General features: G+C 33.7%; 1 protein-coding gene and 1 pseudogene across 1 annotated transcript; both read right to left on the reverse strand.

Annotated features, from left to right (window-relative positions):
- Nucleotides 1–1,528: 1,528 nt before the first annotated feature.
- Nucleotides 1,529–5,020, reverse strand: LOC131039741 (receptor-like protein kinase FERONIA). The gene is made up of 2 exons (XM_057972578.2): nucleotides 3,295–5,020; nucleotides 1,529–2,623 (listed from the first exon to the last, which is right to left on the reverse strand). The coding sequence occupies exons 1-2, from the start codon at nucleotides 4,857–4,859 to the stop codon at nucleotides 1,687–1,689; spliced, it is 2,502 nt and encodes an 833-aa protein (XP_057828561.1). The 5' UTR covers nucleotides 4,860–5,020; the 3' UTR covers nucleotides 1,529–1,686.
- Nucleotides 5,021–9,668: 4,648 nt separating this feature from the next.
- On the reverse strand, nucleotides 9,669–16,661 carry LOC131039718 (receptor-like protein kinase FERONIA; annotated as a pseudogene).
- Nucleotides 16,662–19,605: the final 2,944 nt, after the last annotated feature.

Genomic DNA, 19,605 nt, shown 5'->3' on the forward strand with positions numbered 1-19,605 from the left:
GGTTATTTGGAAATCAGCAGCTCATGCGTGTGGGTATTTAATGGGTATGAATTGCTTGCATGGTGTCGTATTCTCTGGTTTGATGCCTTGCTATTTAACAATGGAATACCCTTTCTTTCTACCATAAATTTGCTTTCTTTCTCGGTGAACCGCTATGGAGATCCCAATCCTCCTTGAAGCTAATTGTCGCCAGATGGCTTTCCTGGGCGAAATCACGGACATACGTCTACAAGAGGTTCTATTTTCTCGGTATCCTCTTATTCTCCACAGCCTTAAGAGGATTTTGGGAAAGGAATTTCTTATGGCCTACCACAGGTACAGAGCCAATGCCAATATTCTAGCTTTTTTTCTTGCAATGATAATCTACATGGGGACTAGTAATCAAAAAGCAAAATTGATTACTCAAATGATGTTTAAGCATCATCTGTTGGGAGACATAGATGTTGTGTTGGACAATATTGATGCCAATCTTAGAATTCCGCTTCCCCAAAATTTCTATATGTCATTTAGCAATGGAACGGAGGTAAAGAAGCTTGTGATTGTTAATTCCCTAGATTTTGAATCTCTCAAAGCAACCTGGCTTGTCATCTCCAGGAACTTTGATTTCCTTCTGAAAGCAGTTGGCATACAAAGCGGCTTCACGTCAGATTGGAGGGAAAAATTTCTCTGTGATGAAGAGCTAGCGGGTACTGATGACCTTGGGATCTTGGAGAATGGAGATCTTGTGGATGAAAATGACTGGGGTTTTGGGTTAGGCGAAGAGTGGTTTCCAAACGACTACCGACTCCCTAAGGAGAAGGCAGATTTAGCAGCTCATTCGAACTATGGCACTGAATGTCCCATTGCCCTGGATGCGGCTAATGCGCTTGTGGATGATGCTTCCGATGACTCTCTTTGACTCTGGTTGTCACTAGGCCCTCCGGTTTCTCTGTTTTTTGAGATTGGTTGCTTTTTGTCTCAAAACCTCTGCATCTTTAAGAGGTCAGCATTTAGTTGTACTTATCCAGCCTTCGGGGCTGGTCTTTCTTGTCTAAGGACTAGAGCTATGGTAGGGGGTTTTCTTCCTGATTCTTTCCCCATACCACTCCTATTGAATTAGGCCTTGTATTCTCCATTTGTTTAATACAAGGGTGTTGCCCCTTTGCAGCTATATATATATATATATATATATATATATATATATATATATATATATATATATATATATATATATATATATATAACTAATTAATAATAGATTTAAAAATAAAATTAATTGTATATTAATATATGATAAGATAATATTTTATTATAAATATATTTATAATGTCTATTAATCTTATTTAAACAAAAATATCATTACTTACTATAAAGTTTAAAGAATACACTCTAAATTTTGACTTGTTTGGGTGGCTCATCTAAAATCAAACTAACTTTCCCAATAGACCATGCCTATTAATGTGATTTCAAATGAACCACTTAAACAAATCAAAGATCAGCATGTACTATTTAAAACAAAATCTTACCGAATGATTTATACAATTAAAAATACACTTAAAAATTATACTTAAAATTTACTCCAAAATTTAATATACTATTGTTCAATCTGAAAATCTTGATTGTCAAATCTAGAAAAACAATCAATATTTTCCATTTCATGTTTCTTTCATAGATACTAAATCTACCTCTACAGAGTGGCACATCTATTCAAACTTCATCAGAAATAACACCACAAGTTGTTTTTCTTTGACATGTTGCAGTTTCATGTATTTGCAGGGAAAACTCCAAGTGCCACACCACATCTGCCATGGAAGGCCTCTCTTCACCTCCCCCTGCCAAACACTTCTCTCCCACCTCTGCAAATATCTGAAAGGAATCTGAGGTTATGTCACCTACTAAATTGGGATCTATCATATGCTCCAGAGCATCATCTCTTAGATGCTCCAGAACACAGTCAGAGAGATTTATCTTCTCCCCTGACTGGGTAGACATAACAGCAGGTTTAGCACACAACACCTCAAACAACACCACCCCAAAGGAATACACATCAGATTTCTTTGTAAGAGTCAAGCTGTAGAAGTACTCAGGATCCATATATCCAAAGCTCCCCTTCACATCAGTGGTTACATGACTCTGATCGGATGTGCCCACTGTTTTGGAAAGCCCAAAATCAGAAACTTTGGCACTCAAGTTTTCATCTAGAAGAATATTGGTACTCTTTACATCACGGTGTATGACTGTCTGGAATGCCCCAGAGTGAAGATAGTCAAGGCCCTTTGCTGCACCGATGCATATCTCCAGCCTCTGCTTCCATGACAAAACAGTGCTTCCTGGGTTCTTGCCATGGAGATGCTTCTCCAGTGTGCCATTGGGAACATAATCATAAACAAGACACATTTCTGAGTTCTGATCACAGTAGCCTATAAGGGATACCAAATTCTTGTGCCTAAGCCTGGACAATAGGTCTATCTCGTTCCTGAACTCGTGAGAACCTTGGAGGGATTGTGTCTTTGCTCTTTTAATTGCAACTCCGGTGCCACCACTGATTTCTCCTCTGTAAACTTTTCCAAACCCTCCTACCCCAAGAAGAAGTGAGTCGTCAAAGTTGTTGGTTGCATCTTGGATCTCTGAAAAACTAAAGTATCTGCAACATATAAATCAGATAAAAGATATCAATGAATCAATGAGATACACATCACTGTTTGTTCCATGATCCAAATGTAAGGTTTTGTGCTGGTTTAAGCTGCACCAGGATATAGTAGTCAATGCAAGGATTAAGGATGGAGCTCAAGTTGAATAAAATCTGATGGTTACCAAGTACCATTCAGTAGAAGGGATCGGATCTTCCTTGAGACACTTAGTTGGTCAAGGAGAATTCCAAACAGTGACAGCATAATGTTTGACAAGGAAAAGAATGGTTATGCAAATCTAGATGTAAGGGAATGTTTAAAGTTGACCCTTCCTAACACAGAATAGAGGATATGAAGAGTTTCAGGGAAGAACTGACATTGCTTATAATAGAAAAATTCAATGGTATCAACATGAATGTTGAGTGACGAGGTGAAGATGTTCAGTTGAGAATTGATATTGACTGTAAATAGCAATCCTAAGATTATTATCAAAGATGTTTCAAGTTAGTTCCTCCTGGGGAAAAATAACCTATGGTAACTGTCCTGGACATTTTAGGAAGAAAGGTTTTATGTAATCATGTTGAAACCCTATTGCAAGATTGATGTAATATTTCTATTCCATGAAGTATTATAACATGCATCTCTGTCACAGTATAAATTAGGCATAAATAACAAGACTGCATACCTGTAAAATATGCTAACTACAGAATTCAATCCATTGTTGGATATTCCTGTGAATGCACTAGATTCAGTAGAAGTAGTAGTAGTAGTAGTTGTTGTCCCTCCTGCATGTTCGGCAACAGCAGTAAAGGGCTTCTCATGGGAGCCCTTACTATTCTTGCTTCTTCTTTTCAAAGCAAAGCTCAAAATCATCAAACAGAGCAAACTGACTAAACCACCTAAACTTCCAGATACAATTCCAATTATATAGCCCTTATGCTTGCTACTGCTAGGGCTGCTCACAGGCCCATTCGCTGTGCTTTCTTCAGTTTCCTCAGTTACCACAGGATTTAGTCCTGCAAGATTTCCAGAACTGTCATTTAACTTAAATATTTCCAGTCCATTCAGAATAGCATTATAGCGCTCTGATGGTGGCCTTGTTTTGTTGTTGGGATGCAGCTCCACCCACAGGTCTGTAGTAGTAGATTCATCTGCAGGGACATAGATGAGATAATCTCTGTAAATAGGGATGTTTGGGCCTGAAGCCACTTCAATGACATCGAAGGCTTCCTCTGCAGTTTGATTATTAATATAAATGTCAAACTTCCTTTGGTTGCCCTTTGTCAATTGAAGCTCACAGAAGTGAAGACGAACCAGGTAACTGAAATTGGCATCAATATTGCTGAAAACCCAGCTTAAATTGAAGTTGAGGTTGACTAGGGAGTTTGGATCCATGGACCTATAGGTGGCATATACATCGTTAGGCGCAAAATCATCTGCCTGTTCGATCTCTGTAGAATTTGTTCCTGTTCTACCCATAGCAGCCCCAAATATAAACTTCGAATCGTCATCCCAAGTCCTCCCATACTTATCATCGTCAGGAGATATGGTGTGCCCTCCCACATTCAATCTGTACAGCTTCTGCAAGGCAGTGTTTAAGGTTATTTTATATTGATTTGACTGAAAATTGGAGCCAGGGATAATGGCAGGGCTCCCAAACAGCCGATCTGGAATGGATATGATTTCCATTGCGTTGATGAATGCATAGGATTTGGGATTGGTTGCTTCAGGGGTAAATATGATCTCAAGCTGTTTCCGTTTGGTGACAGGAATGCAAAATTCTATAACATGTGGCTGTTTTAGAGTTGCTAAAGTGAAATTGTGGAGGAGAACATACGACCCCCAGTTGACAGAAAAATCAGCGTCAATGAGTTTGTGGGTGCTGTAGGAAGAGGGGTAAAAGTGAAAGCGGAGGAAATGCCTCTGAGAAGTGGCTGTGATGGGGACTGTGTATGTGGATTTTGCTGTGAATAGACGGGCTGTCCTGTAGAGAATTTCAGTGGACTGAATTGGTTCAGATGCTGCTGCCTCAGTGCTGGTGGAGGGAGTGAATTTAGATGTATGATCTCCAACAAATATACGCCTGTCCTGTGACGGAACTGTGCTTGAGGAGCCACAGTTGAGAAGAATTGTGTCCTGATCTGCAGCATGACTACAAATTGAGAGCACAATGAATGCAGAGAAGAGGAGGGAGAGAATGGTGGACATAGAAAGGAGTAGTGCAGAGCTTTGGATCGAGTTGGAGTCCATACTTGTCAGTTTTCCTTTGAATTATGATGAAGTTTTTCTATGAAAACTGCAGAGCAGTTTCTTGACAGATGACTTGCAGGGAAATAGTGGTCTGAAGGAAAAGATAAAGAATATTTGCTAAAGGTGTCAGACATACTGGACAAAATTAAAAAATTATTATATTAAACTACGTTGTTTTTTTGTAGTGTAGAATTTTTCGATGAGGGTTTTATTATTTATATCAGTCTTGCAATTCTATAGACCTACTAGTCATAGTCATAGTCCTAGGTCGAATCTTTTTGGATGAGAGTCAAGAATTAAGGTTTGAGGAATCTTCATTCTATCAAAATTACTGGGGTTATAATAGCTTTGCAAGCTTTGGTGGATTCATTAAAGTCCATTCAACTTTTTCGCTAGTAGACCAAGGACGACTTCACTTCTAGTGTAAATTTGATTATATGTTTTATTTTTTAAGAAAATTAAAATTGGGTATAAGAGAGACATAACAAATTTTAGTTTGAAGGAAAAAAAATGAATACCCTTGTATTCATAGTTTTTATGTGGTAGTCTATAAAATGTTTAAACTTTTGTATTTAAGAAGAAGTTTCCTATGATTGTGTTTTAATTTGTGTGAAATATGCTAATCTTGCAATTACAACAAGGCAAGGAGGTTGGAACTAAAAAACAAACAATCACAAGTGAAGAAGTTAGGATTTCTCTTTGGATTTATGATCAAATTTTATATAAAGATTAATTAATAATCCCAAGTCCGTATAACATTGCTCCCATGAAAAGAAGCCTCATTTTATTATTTGATACCATATTTATCTAGCATAAAATATTTTACTAACAAATTTATTCTTTCCATCATAGGGATTGACATTAGATGGAATTGACATTAGATTGGAATGCAAATTCTTTAAGTTTAGCAAGTCTTTATTTTTTGCTACATTTTGTTTCCTCTTTTTCTTGAAGCGTTCTATCGTTTGCTTTTATCTTTTAGAGCAATGATTTAACTATGTTTTGTATGGTTTCTAAATGTTTGTAAACATATAATTTTTGAGAATAAATAAATTATAATTTTTTATTTTATTTGATTGCATAGGACCAAATTATTGTATAAATTGATAGCAATTCATATTTTATTTCAATTACACATGTCAATTACGCTCTAAATACTACCATGCTCCTACCAAAAAATTGAATATTGTGTCCCTTATTATGCGTGGCATCTTCTCCAACTTTGTTATTGTGTTGCATTATATGTCATCCTTTCCATTTTCATCATGGTCAACGTTAAACCTCTTATTTCTTGTATGTCATTTTATATTTTGAATCATTCTTTATGCCTCGAAGTGAAATTATTTTGAAAATCACAATCAAGCAAACTTGGACAAATTTATTGAATCCTACATGATATTGCACTCCCCTATACTTTAAAAAACTGTCAATGTATTTTCTTAATGTATACATACATATATATTCACAAAAAATTGAAATTAATTAAAACAAAAAAATAAAGACATAATTATTAGTCCTTATTTATTTGCTTCCTAATTTTTATTTTTATATGTATCTCTCTTTTTTTTTGGTAGTTGTCTCTATTATTTGTTGTCTTTTCTCTTCCTTTGTTTTCTAATTTTTATTTTTTTTTGGCTTCTTGTTCTTCTAGTTATTTTATTGATTTTAGCTAGTTGTGTTTCTTTGTTTTTATAGTTGTCTTATTTTAGTTCTCTCTTTTTTTCTTCTTTTTTTTTTGGTGCTTGTCTCTTTATTCCTTGTATTGGATCCATCCTTGGACCTCATGTCATCTCTCCTCTAACCTCTTCTTCTTTTTATGCATGGTTCTAGTTTGTGGCTTATCATTTTATGTTTTTCAACTCTCTTTATCCTAATGATGGATCATAGAATGTGATCCAAAATGTTGATTCAAAAACTTTTACACAATCGAATCCAAAAATTAGAATCACATCAAAAACATAATTACTATTTTAAAATATTTTTAAATTAAAAATAACACTTTTAATATTATAATATATATTATACTCTAATTCCAATATAATATTATTAAAATTAATAAATTAAAAAAAAAAATCATAACTTCACAACTACTTATTGTATTATTGTCTAGATTAAATAGACTAAATGAGAAAAATAACTTAAATAACTACAAAATTGAACATTAAAACATACAAATAAATTAAATAGAATTACATTACCTTATCCTTATTGAAAATAATATGATATTTATATATTCTAGTTACTATTAATCATACTTAAGACAATCTAAATTTGCAAACAATGGTCAACACAAATAGAAGGCATTAATCCTTTCCCCCTTTCCTTCAAAAGTCTTCAAACTGTCTAATCCTCAATTAAAATATGCACTTCTCTATTTTTCAAGTTGAATATTTTTGTATTCATATAAATTTTTAAGTCACACTCAATTAGATGAAGACAATATAGATAATATTCAAAAGATGAAGAAATAGTGCATGCATTAATCCATTCCCCCTTTCCTTCAACAGTCTTCAAACTGTCTAATCCTCAATTAAAATATGCACTTCTCTATTTTTCAAGTTGAATATTTTTGTATTCATATAAATTTTTAAGTCACACTCAATTAGATGAAGACAATATAGATAATATTCAAAAGATGAAGAAATAGTGCATGCATTAATCCATTCCCCCTTTCCTTCAACAGTCTTCAAACTGTCTAATCCTCAATTAAAATATGCACTTCTCTATTTTTCAAGTTGAATATTTTTGTATTCATATAAATTTTTAAGTCACACTCAATTAGATGAAGACAATATAGATAATATTCAAAAGATGAAGAAATAGTGCATGCATTAATCCATTCCCCCTTTCCTTCAACAGTCTTCAAACTGTCTAATCCTCAATTAAAATATGCACTTCTCTATTTTTCAAGTTGAATATTTTTGTATTCATATAAATTTTTAAGTCACACTCAATTAGATGAAGACAATATAGATAATATTCAAAAGATGAAGAAATAGTGCATGCATTAATCCATTCCCCCTTTCCTTCAACAGTCTTCAAATTGTCTAATCCTCAATTAAAATATGCACTTCTCTATTTTTCAAGTTGAATATTTTTGTATTCATATAAATTTTTAAGTCACACTCAATTAGATGAAGACAATATAGATAATATTCAAAAGATGAAGAAATAGTGCATGCCTTGGAAAAAGAGTGGAAAAAAGAGTTGTAGAATTAGAAAGGAGATTGTGATAGGTTGTCTTCATCTCACTCAACCAAATGGAAATCATAGAGATGCTCTTTTTAATATTTAGAAAATTTGTTTCTCCTTTACCCTAACCAAAATATTCAAATTATATATAGTTAAACATATACTTCTAATCCAAGGTGACAATTTCTATTTAGAGTCAAACACATACTTCTAATTCAAATTGGTAATGTCTATCTAACATTTCATATACATATTTGATTATATTTATTAATTTATTAAAATTGAAAATCGCGTTATATATTTTATCAACACTTTTTATTGTCAAATATTTGTGGTGCATCAAAATCTATGTACAACAATTAAGTAATCGAAAAAGAAAATGACGATCATAAATTTACTACTTCTAATCTTAACATATTAGAAATGAAACTGGTGTTTTACTTTCAAGATTTTGCACGTAATGATGTTAAAAAGTTAAAATAGAACAATCAACAAGAATTAGAACTCTATTGTAGAGGTTAATTAAAATGAGGTAATGTCAATGGGAATTAAAACTCCACAATGATGCAATTTAATAATTAAATCATTATATTTGAGCATGGATGCATCCAATCATTAAATTGATTAAAGATATTCCAATTTACATCTTTATTTTTCAAATTATTCATTTTTTTATTAAATATTAAGTTTTGCTCACAACAACACTACTTAAGTATCACAAAATTAATAGAAGTAAACTTTATTTATTCTATTATTAATTATCTTGATGACAATTTCTTATATATTTTCTATTTTACCTTTTCAATAATCTTAATATCAATACAAATTAAAATTAACTATAAATATAATAAAAAAATTACATTCAATAATGTTGGCTCACAATCCTTTAAATACAAAATTATGCCCTGTATTAAATAGGACAACCAATAGAATCAAATAGTGGTATACAAATAATTGGCTGCACTAATTTTGATAGTTTAAAGTAAATTTTAGAAAAAAAAAATATATAGATAGAAAATTTCATCGAACTAATTTAATTTCTCTCTTATTAATTAATATATTAACAACTTATAATATAATCTATTGATAGAGTTTTATTATATAATCCTTTTCATAAAATTATGAGAAAATTTATATCTTATTTTTTTCCCTGCATTTAGAAAAATATGTTAAACAAAGTTTTCTTTTAATATTGAACAATTAAAAAATAAGAGAAAGCTACTAAAGGTAGTTGGGAATAACTGTCAAATCAAACATCAGTCATAAGGCTGCAAAAAAGAACCAATAAGACATGTTAAAGAAAGTTTAATAAATAAATTTGCCATATTTAATATATGTCTAATTAATAACAAATTTAAAATAAAATTTATGATATATTAATAAGTGATAACACTATTTTACTATAAATATATTTAGTCTTAGTCAAGGAAAATTTCTTATTTGTTTATAATATCATTACTTACTAGATTGTTTATAAAATTAAGAACACAAATACAAATTCTACAGAAAAAATTCACCAAAATTTGATGCATTGAATATTGTTAAATCTGAAAATCTTGATTGTCAAATTCCATTATTATTTCTTACATACTAAATCCATCTCTACAAAGTGGCATATCAGTTCGAACTTCCATCAGAAATAACAACACAAGTTGTATCTCTTTGAGATGTTGCAGTTTCATGTAATTGTAGGGCAAACTCCAAGTGCCACACCACATCTGCCAAGGAAGGCCTCTCTTCACCTTCCTCTGCCAAACACTTCTCTGCCACCTCTGCAAATATCTGAAGGGAATCTGAGGTTATGTCACCTATTAAATTGGGGTCTACCATTTGCTCCAAAGCACCATCTCTTACATATTCTAGAGCAGAGTCAGATAGAGTTATCTTCTCCCTTGACTGTGTAGACATAACAGCAGGTTTAGCACACAAAACCTCAAACAACAATACCCCAAAGGAATAGACATCAGATTTCTTTGTAAGAGCCAACCTGTAGAAGTACTGAGGATCCATATATCCATAGCTACCTTTCATAGCAACGGTTACATGACTTTGATCAAATGTGGCCATATTTTGGAGAGCCCAAAATCAGAAACTTTGGCACTCAAGTTTGCATCCAGAAGAATATTGGTACTCTTCACATCTTGATATATGACTGTCTGGAATGCCCCATAGTGAATATAGTCCAGGGCCTTTGCTGCACCGATGCATATCTCCAGCCTCTGCTTCTGTAGTACCCCTGCCCTAATCAATTTCTAATCTCAGTTTAATCTTGGTTAGTTTATCTTAATATAATGTTATAGTCAGATGTTTGATTTAATGCATAGCTGTGGATGTGGTTTTCACACTAGTTGTATGCAAGTTGTTTAGTGTTCCTATTTCGTGGTATTAATATCGGGCTAACGCTTTCATTAAGTTTATATATGTATGCATGTATGACTCTTGGTTGCAGGAGATTTCAGGTACAATGCCGCATGAGTGCGAGGTTCGTCTTCACCTGGATTTGCAGGTTTGAGTGTACCTCTTTAATCCTTAGAGTTGGATTAGGTGGTCGTAAGACCCTAGTTGACCATAGTCATGCTCAAGTGAGCATCGTTAGTCGTCGTCGGCATCCCTTTTTGTTTGGGTTTGCGAGTCGTCTGTTTGGTTGACCTTCTCGGTTTGCGTGCTTGGTGTGTATGGTTAAATTGATTAATTAGTCCTTAGTAATTATTTTGATTAAATATGTAATTGTGCATTAGAGATTAATGGACTAAATTAATCAGGATTTCGTTATGCGATTATCGTTGATATTGGATTGCTTATCTTAAATTAGGAGTAAGTTCGATTAAATGACTGGTTTTGGATATTAAATGCATTTTGTATATGCTGTTAAAAAAGAGAGTTTTGTATTTAAATTGCAATAGATTTAATTGTATTCTGTTGGCTTTTGAAATTAGAAAGGTTAAATTGAATTAAATGAGGAAATCAATTTGGAATTGAAAGGCAAGTTTAATTTGTTGTTATAGATAGAAAAGAATTATTTTTGGGAAGATTATTTTAAATAAAAAAAATTTTAATTCCAAAAATGGAATTTTGGTCAACTCTTCCTTATAACCTAAATTCTTGGAAAATTGGGAGGATGGATTTTTTTGGAAAATATTGGGTTGGAAAAAGATTTTGGGGATGAAATTTGGGGATTCTGGAAGGAGGAGGAATTCTTGAGCTTGCAGGTTGGGCTCTTCAGTAAATCTCTACCAGGATTGCGTATGAAGGTAGGATTCTGAATTGTTTTCTTGTTGCCAAAAGAATTTACTGTTCTGGTTGAAAGAAATGAATTTGTTATTGAAAAATCAGTTTGATTGATTTATAGAGTAGAATGGAAATAAGATCTTGAATTATCCCTCCTTGATTTCATTTTTTGTTTTCAAATCAATTTCTGGTTTGCTAAGAATGATTTAAAATAATAAAATTGAAATTTAGTTGGGGGTTTGGCAAATTAGATGTTAAATTTGTGAAGATCAATCTTATTTGGCCAATATGCTGTTGGATTTGGAGAAATTTTCCCCTTTCCTGATCTGGGTATTTTACTATTGCTTATGAAAGAATAAAAACCAAAAAAAATAAATTATTTATTTGTCTCTGTGAGACTGTGTTTTTCTTTGCTGTGTATGAAATTTTTAACAGCAAATTAAAATATATATATATATATTATTAAACGAAATTTTAACGCGTTGCGTTGTTTTGGTATGGCAGATTTGGGGTTTATGGTTTTGCCAAGGCCCTCGACCCATGTTTGGGGAGAGCCAAGGCTTCCCTAAACTTGGGGAGAGGCCTGCGGGAGGCCATGTCGTGCTCTCCACGCAGCCTAGGCTGGGTGGAGACCACGTCATGGTCTCCCCAGCCCTTCCTGTGGGGAAAGGGAAGCCTGCGTGGGAGAAGCCCACGTGGCCCCCACGTGGTTTGCCCTCGAAGTTTTAAAACAAAGTATTTCATGTTTTTTTTATTATTATTTTTTTTATAAAAAAAAAAAAAAAAGTAAATTTGTTAAATTAAAAGTATTTTTTTAAATAAAGTTTTCAATTAATTATTAATTATTATATATATATTAATTAATAGAAATTAATATGTATATATATAAACTAATCGATATTTAAATTGAAATTTGTGCAATGCATTAATTATTGGTAAAATATATTTTATTAATAAAGATTAATAATTATATATTAACTAATAATTAACTGGGTGATTGTGCTCTATTAGTTATTACTTGTGTATATTTTTTTATCATGGATTGATAAATATACTCATTAATTAACAATTAATTTTGGATTCTTCTATACGTGCGTAGGGAAGTAATATTTGGATTTTGGAAATGATTATCTTCATTTGGATTCCCTTTTTATATTTATATTTCCATGATCCGTATAGTGCATCTGGGCTTGAAAAATATGAAACTGTAGAGGTTGGTTTTGAACCAGTATGTCAATGATGTTTTATTGGAGATTAAATATCTTATTTAATTGATTAATGGTTGTCTGAGTTTTATTAATATGAATTTGGCTTAAGAACTCATTATGGCTTAATATGTCTGTTCGATGCTTTGACCCTTAGAGAGTTAGAAAACCAAGAACAACCTATTCCTAGATGAGGTAGAAACCTGTCATATGGATTGACTTAGGGTACCTGTTTCGGTCCTCGGTTCCGAGTTGACTGTTGTTTTGTGGTAGTGTTGCATTTGGTCATATCCTTTGTATGGGTGTCGAATGATGATTTGTGGTTGACCATAGTTGGTCGGGTTTCTAGTTAGAGTACCGTCAGTAAGTGTACATCTTTTGAGTCGTGTTCGACCAGATGGTTGTTCCCTCCTTTTTGAACTCCGTTCGTCTGACCATGCCTATTCCTTGGTTTTGAGTTCGTCCGAGTATAGTCTAGTGTCGTATGGGAAAGTGGCTTTTGATTGGGGGCCGCGCCCAAAGTGGCTGCTGGGTAACCCGTTGAAAGTGAGCCTAATAAGTGATAACCTATTAGTAGATTAGAATGTAATCTCTAAGTAAGATAAATGTGCCTCACACATGGGACGAGTGCTAACATAGACTCGACATGCTGTGAGAAGGCCTGAAATGGCAAACCATCATCCTTGTCTTCACGAGAGGATGTGTGGGTCCACATGAGGCTTGGATGGGCCGGATGCTCGGATTAGGTTGCCAGGGTAACCCAGTGTATGGGGCCGGGACCTATGAAGACTTGCCATGGTAACCATACCAGGTTGTGTGATGACACTTGCCTCTACGTTCGCTAGTGTGTTGTCATTTTGTCCTGTTAGGAGTACCTTTGTGGGTCGTCCTTTTGTCTCTGCCCTTGTGAGTATCAGTTTCATGTTAGACCTTGGGTGGTGATGACTCAGTTTTATGGATGCTCTCCTGGACCTTTGTATTAGCTTGATTATGTTCAGCTGGATCCTTTCCTTTTCATGGATCGTTTATGTATTTATTGACCGATGTGGTCGTTTGTATATTGTTTATATTTCGCCTCGATGGCCGGATTGTAATGGTGTAACCTCTTATATTCTTAACTTTATTAATTATCAGAGGGGTCTTGCAGTTGAGCAGACCCGGAGATGTAGCCCTTTAGGGGTGAACTCCGAGATCATTATGGTGTTATGTGATGTATTCTCTTATGTTTCCCTTATTCAGCTTTATCATGTATGAATAGCTTATGTTAGAATGGATAAGTGGATGAATGGAATTAACTTTAAATGCTTATATGCAGTCCTTCTTGAATGCCATGTTGATCGAATGCATAAGTGGTTTAGATGAGATTTATCGTAGATGCATGTTTGTAATCATCTTTTAAAATGCAATAAGTTGGAATATGAAAGAATGTAACTTAGAGTAATGGAATATATTCAGTTGTTGTTAAGGAAATTAAGTATGCTTGAAAAGATCTCTTATGTTTATGATGGAATTCTAGTGTGTTAGGATATTAGATGTATGGCTTGTAATTTTAAATGAAAGCTTGAATGAAGATTATGAATAGATCTTAATGGATGAGTCATTGCTTGTGATTTATATTTCCATCTTTTGAAAGAAATTATCCTGATTAAGAATTATCTCGTTATTAAGATTATCAGCTTATTGGATTAATTGTGTGAGTTAAGTGAATTGTGAAATTTAAGTAATCTCGTTGGAAAACTCTTTAGGTGTTAGTTGATGTCTTCCGCTATGTAATCTGAATCTTTGATATCTTGTTGTATCTTAATGTGGTGTAACAAAAAAAACAAAGATTATTGCACTCTATTCTTGAGTTATGGCTTAATCCCTTCGGGGTTTCCTGGCGGGGCATTACAGCTTCCATGACAAAATAGTCCTTCCAGAGTCTTTGCCATGGAGATGCTTCTCCAGTGTGCCATTGGGAACATAATCATAAACAAGGCACATTTCTGAGTTCTCATCACGGTAGCCTATAAGGGATACCAAATTCTTGTGCCTAAGCTTGGACAATAGATCTATCTCGTTCCTGAACTCGGCAGAAACATGGAGGGATTGTGGATTTGCTCTCTTCACTGCAACTCCAATGCCACCACTGATTTCTCCTTTGTAAACTTTTCCAAACCCTCCTACCCCAAGAAGAAGTGAGTCGTCAAAGTTGTTGGTTGCATCTTGAATCTCTGACAAACTGAAGTGTCTGCAACATATAAATCAGACAACAGATATCAATGAATCAGTGAGACATACATCACAGTTTGCTCCTTGATCCAAATTTAAGGTCTTGTTGACGTTCTGGTTTAAGCTGCATCGGGATAAGAGTAATCAATGCAGGGATCTAGGATTGGTTTCAAGTTGAATAAAATCTGATGGTTAGTAAGTACCTCTTCTACAGGAGGGGTAGCTTGCTTGAGACACTTGGATGGTCAAGGAAAATTCCAAACAGTGACAGCATAATGTTTGACAAGTAAAAGAACGGTTATGCAAATCTAGATGTAACTGTAAGGCAATGTTTAAAGTAGACCCATCCTAGCACAAAGTAGAGGATATGAAGAATTTCAAGGAAGAACTGATATTGCTTATGGTGGGAAAATTTAATGGTATGATTGTTGAGTGGCGAGGTGAAGATGCTCAGGTTAGAATTCATATTGTCCGTAAATAGTAATTTCAAGATTATCATTAAGGCTGTTTTAATTGCTGTTGTTTCTGGATTAGACTTTATTATTGTTTTTTATCAATATTTTAGATCACAGGTTGGGCATTAGCCATCTATACGTAACATGCCTATCCCTACCAATAGAATAGAAAGCTCCTCATGCAGAGTGGAAGGGTCCCTATAATTCTATGATAGTCAGTCCCTACTATTCTAAGAGATCACATTCTATAATCTGAAATGTTGATATAAAAATAATACCACACTCTAATCCAGAAACAACAGGAATTAAATTCATAGACTATGAAAAGCTGATATCATTAGATTCCTCTCAGGGAAAAGGAACCTATGGTACTATCCTGGGTATTTAGAAAGAAACATTCTATGTAATGCTGTTGAAACCCTATTGCAAGATTGATGCAATATTTCTATTCCATGAAGTAATATAACATGCATCTCCACAATAGAAATTAGACATAAATAACAAGACTAAAAACTACCTGCAAAATATGCCAGCTACAGGAGTCGATCCATAGCTGTACGATTCTGTGAATGCACTAGATTCAGAGTTGTTGACTGAAGTAGTAGCCGTGCTTCCTGCATGATCGACAACAGCAGTAAAGGGCTTGTCATGGGAGCCCTTACTATTCTTACTTTTTCTTTTCAGAGTAAAGCATAAAATCATCAAACACAGCAAAGTGACTGCACCAGCAAAACTTCCAGATACAATTCTTATTATATAGCCCCTGTTCTTGTTACTGCTAGGGCTGCTCACAGGTCCATTTGCTGAGTTTTCTTCAGTTTCCTCTGTTACCACAGGACTTAGTCCTGCAATATTTCCAGAACTGTCATTTAACTTAAATATTTCCAGTCCATTCAGAATAGCATCACAATACTGTGGCATTGTATTGTTGCTGGGATGAAGCTCCACCCACAGGTCTGTAGTAGCAGATTCATCTACAGGGACAGAGATGAGATAATCTCTGTAAATAGGAGTGTTTGGCCCTGAAGCCTTTTCGATGATATCGAAGGCTACCTCTGCAGTTTGATTATTAATATAAATGTCAAACATCCTCTGGTTGCTTAATGTGAATTCAAGCTCACAGAAGTGAAGCCGAAACAGGAACTGAAATTGGCATCAAAACTGCTAAAAACCCAGCTTAAGTTGAAGTTGAGGTTGTTTAGGGGCTCTGGTAGCATGGACCTAAAGGTGGCATATACATCGCTAGGCGCAAAATCATCTGCCTGTTGGATCTCTGAAGAAATTTTTCCTGATCTACCCATAGCAGCCACAAATATGAACTTTGAATCTTCAACCCAAGTCCTCCCATACTTATCATCAGCAGGAGATATGGTGTGCCCTCCCATATTCAATCTGTATAGGTTCTGCAAGGCAGTGTTTAAGCTTATGTTATACCTAATTGACTGAAAATTGGATCTAGGGAAAATGACAATGCTCCCAAACAGCTGATCTGGAATGGATATGATTTCCATTGCGATAATGAATGCATACGAATTGGGGTTGGTTGCTTCAGGGGTAAATATGATATTAAGCTGTTTTTGTTCGGTGACAGGAATGCAAAATTATAGAACATGTGGCTGTTTTAGAGTTGCTAGAGTAAAATTGTGGAGGAGAACATACGGCCCCCCGTTGATAGAAAAATCAGCGTTGGTGGCATTGTGGGTGTTGTAGGAGGAGGGGAAAAAGTGAAAGCGGAGGAAATGCCTTTGAAAAATGTCTGTGTATGTGGATTTTTCTGTGAATAGACGTGCTGTACTGTAGAGAGACTCAGAGGGCAGAAACGGTTCAGACGCTGCTGCCTCAGTGCTGGTGGAGGGGGTGAATTTCATGATCTTCAACAAATTTACGCCCATCCTGTGAGAGAATTGTTTGTGAGGAGCCATAGTTGAGAAGGATTTTGTCCTGATCTGCAGCATGACAACAAATTGAGAGCACAATGAATGCAGAGAAGAGGGGGAGAATGTTGGACATAGAAAGGAGTGGTGCAGAGCTTTGGATGGAGGTGGAGTCCATATTTGTCAGAATTCAAGTGCTGCAGTTTGAGCAATGCTGTGTGGAAATCTAAAGGTGAGAACAAAGTTCAATTTTTAGCATGGAGGATTATTCATTACAAACTTTTGCAGGTGAACTGTCATCCACCATATGTTTCTTTTGTCTCGAAGTAGAAACTATCAAACAACCATACTCAACAAATTTGGCAAACAATATTTACTCTTATTTCAGCCATATTTAACAGAAAATTAAATCAGCTCTTCTGTGTCTGCACTATTATTCTAATATAATTTCTAAATCTTTTCAGTAATATATCCTTTTATATATCTTTTATATATGTAAATGTTTCAAATGTAAAGCTATCTTTTCTAGTGCTCTGTCCAACAGAACTGATTATACATGGTTTATTCTCTAATATTATTTTGGAGCAGGCAACTCTGGTAAAGTCTTGAAGGAGAATCACAACAACAATTCAGAGCTACAAACACAATTATCTAGAGTGCTAGTCTCGTAGCTGCAGCTATCTCTAAAGATCATAATGGGTCTCTTCTTGCAATGTTCAATATGATTAGGGATGATCATGTGCTTTGTACTCTTGGATTCTCTTATTCTATGTCATAGGTAACCTAAACATTCTTATAATGATAACATTAAGGACTTGATAACAAAATTTAAGTTGTTTGTCAAGAACTTGGATTTGAAAGCACAAATTTCATTGCATTTTGTAATATTTGTACATTGTAGGGCTTTGTCATTTATGTTTTAAAAATCAACATTGATTTGAATGTAAGGTCATTAAGCCTACAAAAATTTCAATCTCTTAGTCCATTTTTTGATAAATTTTTTTTTTTTCTGTCAAAAACTCACAATTACAAGAAGGTAAGAGACAAAAATCACAAGAAACAATGACAAGTGAAGGAGAAGTTAAGGGTTGTCTTTAGACTTGTGATTAGACTTTATAGAAAGAGGTCGATTCATAATCCTTACAAGGATGGATATTGGTTACAATATAAGGTCTTTAAGCCCACCAAGTTTTTAGTCTCTCACTACATTTTATTTTATCTTTTCATTTGGATGTTCTATCTTTTGCATTTATCTTTTAGAGCGTAGATTTAACTTTCTTTTTATGGTTTCTAAATGTTTGTAAATATATAAGATTTTGACTAAATGAATTACAAGTTTTGATTTCATTTGATTGCATGGAACCAAATTACTGTATAGATTGGCATATTGCAGCTTGGTTTCATGCAATTCATAGTCTATTTCAATTACATGTCAATTATGCTCCAAACACTACATTATTCCTACCAAAAAGTTGAAATTTGGGTCCCTTATCCTACATGGCATCCTTTCCAACTTTGTTCTTGTGTTGCAATACATGTTGAATGCTTTCTATTTTTATTATGATCCATATTAAATCCCTTACATCTTGTATGTCATTTTACATTTTGAATAATTTGGTATATGTATTCTCATTATGATCCATGTTAAACTCCTTATTTCTTATATATCATTTATATTTTGAATCATTCTTTTTTGTGTAGAAATTGTTGAAGTTATTGTGACCATCACAATCAAATAAATTTGGACAAATATATTAGATACTACATGGTAGTATGTATCTCTAAACTTTAAGTTTAAAACAAATAGTCTATATTTTTTATGTACATCTACACGTATTCAAATAATTTGAAATGAAGAAAAAAATATAATTACTATTTAAAAATATCGTTTTATTAAAAATGAATACCTTTAATCTTATAATATACATTATTCTATATTTCAAACATAATATTATTAATAGATTTAAGAAATTCATAATCACAACTATTTAATTTATTATCTAAACTAAATAAATTAAATGAAAATATAGCTTAAGTAATTGTAAATTAAAACTTTAAGAGCTATAAAATAAAATAAATATAATCACACAATAAAAAAAAATTATATTTATATATCAAAAGTCTTTTAAATTATATACATCTTCATTCCCCACATTGGATTTTTTTTTTTATCCTTAAAAAACTTTAAGTTATACTTAAGAAGATATGAAATGAGAATTGACTTGCTACCATACAAATTTCGCTTTCTAATTGACTATAGGAACAAATACAGTTGGATGGAGAGGATATAGTTTTTTTTCAAAAGATTAAAAGATAGCTAGTGGAGGGTCGGCATGCCTTGAAAAAAACGTGGAAGAAAATAGTTGTAGAATTAGAAAGGACATTGTCATAGGTGGATGCTTTATCTTTATCTTCCTCTCACTCAACCAAATATAAAGGAAGAAATTATATATATATATATATATATATATATATATATATATAAAGGAATTATATATATATCTGTGTGTGTGTGATGAAGGTGTTTTATCAAATTTATGAACCTGTCAAATTAATTGCACTCGTAGATGTTGTTATTCTA

Source organism: Cryptomeria japonica, chromosome 6, assembly GCF_030272615.1.
Source record: "Cryptomeria japonica chromosome 6, Sugi_1.0, whole genome shotgun sequence".
Classification (NCBI taxonomy): Eukaryota; Viridiplantae; Streptophyta; class Pinopsida; order Cupressales; family Cupressaceae; genus Cryptomeria; species Cryptomeria japonica.

Excerpts from the sequence above, each read along its gene's own strand:
- LOC131039741 (XM_057972578.2), bottom strand. The coding sequence starts at position 4,859 with ATGGACTCCAACTCGATCCAAAGCTCTGCACTACTCCTTTCTATGTCC. Across the intron at positions 2,624-3,294 it reads GTAGTTAGCATATTTTACAG|ATACTTTAGTTTTTCAGAGA; the intron begins GTATGCAGTCTT and ends TATATGTTGCAG.